Source organism: Punica granatum, chromosome 7 (genome assembly GCF_007655135.1).
Source record: "Punica granatum isolate Tunisia-2019 chromosome 7, ASM765513v2, whole genome shotgun sequence".
Taxonomy (NCBI): domain Eukaryota; kingdom Viridiplantae; phylum Streptophyta; class Magnoliopsida; order Myrtales; family Lythraceae; genus Punica; species Punica granatum.
The window spans coordinates 1,936,431-1,946,488 of record NC_045133.1 but is presented as its reverse complement, the minus strand read 5'-3'; the positions used below and the strand labels follow the sequence as shown (position 1 = coordinate 1,946,488).

General features: G+C 36.2%; 1 protein-coding gene across 2 annotated transcripts; it reads right to left on the bottom strand.

Moving 5' to 3' along the window:
* Nucleotides 1-5,199: 5,199 nt before the first annotated feature.
* LOC116215496 (protein WEAK CHLOROPLAST MOVEMENT UNDER BLUE LIGHT 1-like) lies at nucleotides 5,200-8,014 on the bottom strand. 2 transcript variants are annotated; one of them, XM_031551224.1, is made up of 3 exons: nucleotides 7,669-8,014; nucleotides 7,175-7,338; nucleotides 5,200-6,923 (listed from the first exon to the last, which is right to left on the bottom strand). In XM_031551224.1, the coding sequence occupies exons 2-3, from the start codon at nucleotides 7,274-7,276 to the stop codon at nucleotides 5,265-5,267; spliced, it is 1,761 nt and encodes a 586-aa protein (XP_031407084.1). In that variant the 5' UTR covers nucleotides 7,277-7,338; nucleotides 7,669-8,014; the 3' UTR covers nucleotides 5,200-5,264. The 2 variants fall into 2 exon arrangements, with proteins under 2 accessions (XP_031407084.1, XP_031407083.1); XM_031551223.1 differs by having other exon boundaries at nucleotides 7,685-8,014.
* Between the last annotated feature and the right edge of the window lie 2,044 nt (nucleotides 8,015-10,058).

The following is a 10,058-nucleotide window of genomic DNA, read 5'->3' as shown; positions in this document are numbered from 1 at the left end:
AGTTGTGAGATTGTTGTCATTATAATAAATATTGATGTCACGGTGGACCAATGTCCGGCGAGTCATAATCTTTGAGCAGTTTGTTTTCTCGTATGGGTGTCGCTGTTCTTTCCGCACGCACGCTCTTGTTTATTTCATATTATCTAAAGATCGTAATTTTCATATGACTTAATCATATGATTTCTTATTGGAAGTTGAATTTTCTCGTTTCCTTTTAAAATTTTGATTTTCTTTTTGCCAATTAAATAAAATTTTGTAGTATTTTTTCTATTATGACGAGATTTTATGGATTTGATAAGAATTAGGAAATAGGATAAAGAATTACAAAAAATCTGAGTAGCGAATTTGGAATCTTGACCAACTATGAAAAACTGCAATATAGCATGTTTCCCAATTAAAAGAGGCAGTTGAGCCGCCTCCATTGACCGGTTTGCCCCGTGTATTCGATGCAAAGAGTCAATTTTTCAGCTTTTCCCATTTATATATGTCGTTCTATTTTGTCAGTTCTAGAAGGACACATTTGCGTCCTCTAATTTCTCTCTCTCTCTTTTTAAATATTTTTTCAATTTCTCTTTAATTTTTTTATTATAAGAAAAGCTCATGCTTTCAATATATAAATATAAAATGACAAATAATTAGTGAAAATTGAGTACGAAATTTCTTAATTTCAAATGAAAACTGCATTTGTTTCTTAATGTTTCTCTTTTGTGATTTGTTGTCGTTGAGTCGTAACATTTTAAACTTTAAATACCATCAAAGGAAGTGGACGAAAATGGCACTTTTTTTGGTTGGTGAATTTTATAAGCAACAACAACTATAAAAGCGGATAATTTCTTTTGAAGAGGACAATTTTCATTTTAAGAGTTTTAAACCCCATTAAGTTTTGTTGAATAATAAAAATTAGCCGTGGGTTTATAGCACCGAGTTTGAAAGATTAGGCATAGTGATTAGCTGCCCTGCCTAAACTCAAGTTAATCGTGGATTGAGCTAATGGTTTGAACAATAATATTTTTATTTGATATGATGTTGTGGGGAGCCACTCGATGTTATTTATCGTGATATGATAGTAATATCGGGCCACAATAATCTAATAAAACCGCATTGATTTAATCTGGTGATGATAAATTATCCTAAAGTCAATGTGAATCAGATATCCAGTACCGTGCCATGTGCACGGGTATCCAATGTTGGCTTCATCCCTATCCTGCCCTAGCCTCGGGGGCGGGTAATATCCGCTTCGAACGGATTGGGACGGATCGGGGCAAAATTGCCATCCCTATGTCGAGGACAAAGAGACTGGAGAAGGTGGTTTTGGCGGTTTTAGTCAAAATGCGGATTAAGAAATCAAAGAAGAGGTTAGAAGCCACTGCTTTTTGGTCAATGGCTGACGTGGAATTTCACATTTGTATTGCACCGTTATTTTAAATTTATCATCATTTTCTTCCCCCAAATATAATTAATTTATCATCTTTTGCTCCCGTTATTCCCCATTTGGACCCTCTTTTCCAAATCCACCCATTTGCTCCCGACGAGTAGCTATTGAATAAAGGCATATATATAGATACATTACCCTAATCAATCTAAGGATGCAAAAGTATATGACAACTTAGAAGATGGCTAACTTGAATATTACCTAAAAGAAAATATTTGACAATCAATAATCACGACATGCATACCGTCCTAACTAGGAGCACGCTTGATCATTTCTGAAATATAATTTTACTTAATGGAAATTAGACCGCCGGAAAAGAAGCAATATGTCGAGGCATGTGCAATACAGTTTTGTGCTTTCAATCTGTAGACATTTAGCACTTTCTAGTTTGAAGTTGTTCACTTTCAACCTCAATTCAATTTTGAGCTAAACTATGTCGATTTTGGAAACTTTATTAATATATATATATATATATATATATATAGATTTTATCATCACAATATGAGGAGTAACAAAGCATTTTAATACAAAAATGTAAGATTGAGGTTTTCTTTCTGATATAATTGCTGAATCGCTCCTTATTTATATAATAAAAATACAAAGGCGATTGTTCTAGTTTCTCTCTCTCTCTCTCTCTCTCTCTCTCTCTCTCATTTGAAGGAAAATTACTAAAATGCAAATTTTAACAAACAACCCTAAGATTTGTTTAAGAAGACAAGACAGAATCTTTACGACAAACCTCTAAAACCAATATTCTCATGTCGTACTATATGTAAAATTTAAAGAGGAAACTTTAACTTTGATTGTTAATATCTAATTATTTAAAATATTTAATGGATTAAAAGGAATTTTCGGTGTATTGATAAAAGATTATTAAGGGTCACGAGTAGATGGAATTTCATAAATTTGAATAAATAAATAAAAGACACATAGTTCATATAATAATTTAGTTACAAGTCAAAAGTCAAAAGAGAAGATTCAAATTATCAACTATTAACATATCAATCGATCAATATATAATATATAGAAATCGAAGAACGGAATATGAGAGCTCCATTTGAAAACTTTTGACTCCTGGTAAAATATCGTTATTTTCTCAAATCAATTCTTTCGATAACCCTAAATTCCACATTGAATTGACCTTTCAATTTCAGTTCAATAAATTTTACTATATATTTTTTAATCATATTCGACGTATTTTGATTATTCGTCTATATTATTTGTATGTAATAATATATATATAATTCTTTTTTTGAAAAATTAAAAGAATTCTCGATGTCTTCAACGAATTCCTCGATATAAGTGATATTTTCTCAAATTCAATGTACTAAATGCTCTATAAATACGAAACGAAAATTCTTCTTTTTGCATCATATTTTTATACACGATAATTTTTCCCATGCTCTAAATCCCCCATTTTCTATTACACTAATGCAAATTATAAATTTATAATATATTTTTCTATAACATGGAGTATTTAGATTTCGTATGACTAATCGTTGCAATCATACAATGAATTCCTTGCAAACCCATGAGACAAGTCATCCAGCCATGTATGTCAACTATCGGGTTAATACTATAGGATTATTGGCTCTCTATACATATAATCTTCACATATAATCAAATGGTTTGATTACATATTCGTTTGCCATCATAATATTTAGTTTTTTCATTGTTTGTAGTATTTGTTTTGTCTACTTGATAAAATATAAGATTTTTATCATATAGTTTTTACATCCATATCCATTTGTACATTATATATGTTAAATATTCAATATAAAAATTTACCGTACAACGCGCGGATGTCAACTAATACTGGTTGTGGAGTTGAATTAAAATACCCACCAGAAAAAAATGAAAAATCTCAGAGTGCAGCATTAACTAATTTGGACATCTCAATAATTTCTCCAATTTATATTTTAAAATAATTAAAAATTGTTTTTATTACATTTTTTTGACCGTACATAACTTGAAAATAAAGCTAAAACGGACGGACCTCTACCTTACATGCGAGTGCAGGATTTATCATATTAGGTCTATGATGCACCTTCCGTTATAAAAATAGTTAAGTTCGAGATTATTTTTATCATATCAGTGTATTTTGATACACCATTTCTCTCTTAATGAAAATTTAAGGGAAAAAAACAAAAATTAAAGACGCCGATTCTATCGTGACATATTGCATTGCATGTTAACATACACAAGTATGATTTTCTTTGTAAAATTTACTCGAACAATTTAAAGTGGCCCACACGTGAAATTGAAGTTTAGCATCCGCTAAGAACGACTAGACGAACTAATTAATCAATTTAATTGACCAAACCCAGAAAAAAAAAAAAGAGAACAATTTATTCAATTGACTGATTAACCAATTAATTTTTAATTTTAAAAGCCGAAAAAGTTGAAATCAATATTAATTAGGTTAAAATTTTTAAATCATCATCCAGAAAGCAAGTTGGACCAGCAAGCACCACACACGTCAGCAGACACATAAGCAATTTCCCCCCTACAGCGAATTCCATTTGGTCGGTCATAAATTAATTGAATTATTACCTAATTTAAGTAAAAAATGTGTAATTATTAGCTAAAAAAAGTTTATGTCTCGCTTTCATTTTGCAAGTAGTTGACTGGCCATTTCTTATACAACATGCGAGAGAGAGCAAGTATTTCTATATCTCAAACCCGACTTAATAATCAACTGTGGAGACCATTCTCGAATAATGTGTAATCTTATTCCGAAACTCGTCAATCCGACGGACAGAACAAACGTCGAGTTTAAACGATTATCCACGTCCATTATTCGGTATTCACCGGAAAATGTCAAGTCGAGTCCTGTAATGAAACTTAGCTCGGAGGTTTTCTTTTACGTGCTTGTCGGGGTCGATTCACATGCGGAGAGGAGTGACTTTGGGGGGTCAGCAATTACTGCTCCTCTTCCGTGTGACGAGGTGCGGGCGGAAGTCAGACCAGGATATCATTGTTTTGACTGGCAATGACTGCTGCCTAAGCATAATTATTTTTTTGGATTTATATCATCGTATCGTGCGATATTTTAAAATTTTACACTACATGACACATATTATATTAATTTTATCATTCAGCACGATATCTTGAAATTTTTTTATGACATAGCACACTAAATAATAATTTCACCACATAATACAAAATTTTGAAATTTTTTCACCATGTAACACGAATTTAGTTTTTCGTCAGTTTTTTGTGCTCTATGATGAAAAAAATTCACAATTTTGTGCTATCTAGTGAATTTTTTTATATATATTTTTGTACTATCTGGTAAAATTATTACTTGTTGTATTATGCCATAAAAAATTTTCAAAATATCGTGCTAAATGGTGAAATTAAAAATACACGTGTTATGTGATAAAAATTTTCAAAATATTGTACTACTATATGGTAATATTAAACTTTTTTTTGTACTTAAAAAAAGGGAGCCTACGGTCCAAGATATCGTCGGATTGCACGGGTGAAGAGGTCTCGTCTCCTCATCCGTGTGAACCAAAGACGACAGTTTCTGCTTCCAGTTTCTTACAGCTACTGATAGAAAACAATTCCGCATTCATACACTGTGAGTTCATTTCTTATAGGAATGAGATTAGACATCTAATGATCGGCCCGGAAAGGGAGGTTATGCCGAATTTTGAGTTCGTTACATCATTACTGTGTCGGGTTGTTTTGACTCACCTCCGATAAGAAAGTAACCGATTTCGTAATGATCACATCCCTGCAGCTTTGATGAGGCATCGGCATTTAATCGAAGTCCCCAACTTTATTCGGAACTGATGTCCATTTTTGTTTTTGTTACAACTCGGATCTAGAATTTCATGTTAAGAAACTTGCCGAGTGGAGGACGTGTCGATACGGTCTCATCGTATGCAGGGGGAGGATTGAACTTCGGGGGTTGGGATTCGTCCCGAAGGACGGCTAAAGCCATCTTCCTTCTCTGCTTCTGCTCCCGCCATTTCCTCAGCTGATCTTCAAGAGCCCACTTAGCTTTCTCCGCCGACTCCGCCCTGCTCATTGCCTGCTCAGCCCGAGTCCTAAACTCCCCGGTCTTCACCATTGCTGCTTCGAGCTCTTTCTTCAGTGCTTCGACTTCGTCCTTGTTTTCAGATATAGGGTGTTGATTGGGATCTTCCGCTCTTGATAGCTGATCAGCCATCTCAGTCTTCCGAATAAGAGATTCGTATTCCTCCAACAGGATTGTTATATTAGACTTGGTTTTTGCGTGGTGTCCTTCATTAGAAGATGAGGTTTGGATCTGGGGGTCGCCGCCGAAAGGGAAGTCGCCTTTGTCTTCAGCTTCAGCTTCATCCTCGATGTTATCAGCTCCCACTCTTAGCCTCTGGTTCTCCTTCTTGGCCTCTCCCGCTTCAACCGCGAGCTGTTGAACAGCAAGGTAGAGTCCCGACTTCATGCTGTTAGCCCTCGCTTCAGCTGCCTCAGCTGCTGCTAGTCTCGATCTTGCCTTATGAAGCTCAGCCTTCAGCAAAGCTATTTCTACTTGAGCATCGCTCTCCTTTTCCTTGATCTCAGCTAACTCGGCTTTTGCTTCCTCCAAGTGATTCACAAGCACTTCAATGTCGCCGTTCAAGTGGTTGATATTTTCATTTTTGTTGCTAAGTTCTACCTTTAACCGGCTCCGTTCCATTTCCATCACTTCGATGTAGACAGTTAAATCCGAGACATTCCTTTCCTTAACTCCCAAGTCTGCCCTCAAATTTTCCAAACTCACCAGGGTCTCAGAAGCGGCTTTTTCAGATGAGCTGAGCAGCTCGTTTGCTTCCTGAAGTTCTCTCTGCAATGACTCGATGAACGCCGACTTGGCCTGGAGCTGGTTCTCTAATTCTTCCATCAGTTCAACCCGTTTCTTCATATCTTCTAACTGCTCTAGCACTTGAACTGATGCCTCTGTGGCTTGCTCAATCTCAGCATCCTTCTCCGCCAATATCAAACTTTTCTCTTTCTCAGCCTCCACTGCAGCTGCCTTCAACACAAGGATACCTTCGCCGAGCTCCTCTGCTTGCTTTAACAGCTCTTCCATCTTCTCTCTCTCCATAGCAGCGGACATCTCCATCATTTCTGTCTGTGTCAGAGCCTTAAGTTCCATCTCTCTTGCACTGGCAAGTTCACTCTCCCGGTCAAGAAGCTCCGCTTGTGTAGCTTTCAGCTCGTTCATAACATGCGAGAGCTGCTCACGGATTTTCTCTGTTTCCGACACATGATTAGCCATCTCCTTCAATTTGGACTCAAGCTCATCAGCACGGTTTCCAGCTTCTCTACACTCCTCGATGTGGTGATCCCTCTCGAGCTCAGACTTCATCAGCATCAAGGAAAGTTCATTTGTTCGCTCCTCATACTGATTTAGCTTCAAAAGGACTTGCATGTGAGCAGAGTCCTTTGCTTCGAGTTGCACCTTGTAGTTGGCCAACTCCTTCTGCAGCACCTGAAGCTCATCCTTCTCGCTTTCTCCCTGTAAAAACATCAAGCAGACAACTTATCAGAGATCAATACCAAAAATCACAAACAAACCCATCAGATTAAGTCAAAGGACTTTCAGCTGATTATTGGATATGTCACACAGACTCGGAGATACAAAGCATGTTCACTATGAAACTATTCCACGTTAACAAATGATTGAAACTGCAATCAAAAGCAGACCTGCCAGTCATAACATCACGTTCTTTTAAGTTGTGTTGTGAACCAAGACCGTGATCGTCTTACCTCACTGCTGCTCGTCCGGTATTTCTTCTGATCTCCTTTCTCGCCAAACAAGGAAAGTGCAGCTTGGACTGACTCAATTGGTTTGGTATCGATTTCACCCATATTTGTGGTCCCGATCCAAACTCAACCTTACTTGTGACCCTCACAAGTGCACAGAATGCAGCCTGCATAGATGAATGCCAGCTTTAATCGACACCCTTAAACCAACACGCGAAGTCAAGCAAAGCTCCAGCACCATAGACCAATTACGTGAAAAACCGGTGATATCGGGACTAGCACAGAGAGTCCTCAACTGAGAGAAGGCAAATTTTCGAACGAGTTCAAGGCTTACTACTTGATGAGAAAGAAACACGACGGCCTTCAACATCGAACAAACCCGGAAAATGATGAACTTTACATACAGAAGCACAGAATTTGAAGAGAAAAAACAGCAACTTTTGTAGACAAAAATAGCACATTTTAGCGACAAGTAGAGATCATTAAAGTGACCGAACCCGTAATCACGACAACCTGAACAGCTCAGTCGTAGAATTTTCCAGCGACCAGGGGATTGGAAGAGGAACCAGAGATCTTCTGGAATGGAGCTTCGGAGGGGCGATCATGGCTATGAGGAGAGCTGTCGTGGATCGCGTGTCTTAGAACACAATGCTGCCAAAGCTCGTCATGATCGAAGAGACCACGAAGTTGGAGAACAAAGGCTGACGGGCCGGTTCTTCGGAACGATCGATGGGGAAGCTCCATGGTCGGAGTCTTCCGTATGTCGCCGTCGTAAATGTCAGAAAATCGTCGACCGGGGAACGTCGCGGCGTTTCCGATTTGCTGCGGGTTTGGGATCTCTGACGGCAAGAGAGTCAATCAAGTGCTTAATGGGCTCAAAAAATGGACCCAAACCCAAGGCCCAATTCTCATAGGTAGCTTTCAAGTAAGAGAAAATATTTCTCACTTAACTATGTGTTTTAAATAATGATAAATTGCACTGATGGTCCAAATTTTTTTTAAATGTTACAGGTTGGTCTAAAATATTTTTTGAGTAACTTATTGGTACATTAAGTTTCAAAATCGCTTCAATATAGTACATTATGTCATCTCGTGTTTGACGTCGTTAATTCAACGCTAACGTGGCTCATTACGTGTCAGCACCTTTTCTGAGGTGGCCAAAACAGTAAACAGAATGATGCCAAAATATTTTTCAGAAGTTACATGATGGTACGAACTCTTTTAAAATTGTAATTTAACAGTACAAAATGTTTTATATAATGGTACAGAAGTTACAAAATGTTTTCTTTCTCGTCCCTTTACTCTCCCCTTCATTCTCCTATGCGTGTATTCTCAGAACCTTCATGCCTTTCTTTCCCCCATGGCCGACCTATGTCAAAGCTCGGAGCGGTAGTTGGAAGGCTCGTGGTCACTGGAGACCTCTCTCTCTTCCTACTGCTCCGAGCTTTGACATACACAGTCGGCCATGGGGGAAAGAAAGGCGTGAAGGTTATGAGGATGCACGCATAGGAGAATGAGGGGGAGAGTAAAGGGACGAGAGATAAAACATTTTGTAACTTATGTACCATTATGTAACTTCTGTAAAACATTTTGTACTATTAAATTACAATTTCAAAAGAGTTTGCACCATCATGTAACTTCTGCAAAACATTTTGGCGCCTTTTCTGTTTATTGTTTCGGCCACGTCAGAGAGGTGCTGACACGTAGTGAGCCACGTCAACGTCGAACTAACGACGTCAAGCGTGAGATGACGAAATGTACTACATTGAAACGGTTTTGAAACTTAATGTACCAACAAGTTACCAAAAAAAAAAATTAGATCAACCTGTAACATTTATGAAACTTTTTAAACCACTAGTGCAATTAACTCTTTAAACAAATATGGATTGTTGCGAGAGACGGACCTTCTTATTTTCTTTAGAAATTAATTAATTTAATAGGTTACATACGTGATTTCTTGAAAGTTTTTAAACTATAATGAAGCGATTTTTTGGCAATTCATTTTATATTTTTATTGTAGTAATATAAATAGATATTCAAAAATATTTTTAAGCACCAATATTCTATTTAGACTATTAAAGTTAAGTTATACAGACTATCATGTCTTACATTAAGATTAAGATCTTATTCTATCTATTTGTATATGATGAATTAAAGTTAGTTTCGGTATCGAGTCATCTCACAAAATCATACCACAAATTCTTTTATCATTTTGAAATTTCTTTTACAATTATAAGATAAAATATTCAATCAACTGAAAAAAAAATTCCCTTTTGAAATCTTGTGCTCATGCTTTTTTACCAATGAACTCGACATTTTTTAATTTACTGTCTATTTGATTGTCCATATTTTCACTTTCACATTTACCGAATAATTGTACAAAATTATTTCCTCTTCGCCGCAAAGTTCTATTCTCTGATTTTTTAAAATGAATTTTCTATAATAAATTTTAATTTTTTATAATAATTTTTAAGTTTTAATATCAGCTGAGAAAAATGACCAATTAAAAAATGACTTTTTGAATATGAAAAATAAAATTTAGACAAAGTACTGAGGGATGTTAGTTTTTATATCGTATAACCAATATATTAATAATTATATACTTTATAAAATGTTCAAAATTTTATTAACAATCAAGCGTCCATAATATTGATTCTATTACTATATGATTATAAGATTATGTGTTGTATTAGTTATTACATAAATTACGATTACGGTATTATTTTTCGAAATAATTTTAGTCCTGCGGAACTGCGCGGACAGTGTGCCCTAAGTTACAAGCGGACCCGCACAATACGAAAACTAGCCCAATTGTTCTTTTTTAAAAATATTTATTGTAGGCCCAGCCCAAACCCTAAATCCAACAGTCAGACAAGACCGACTCCCG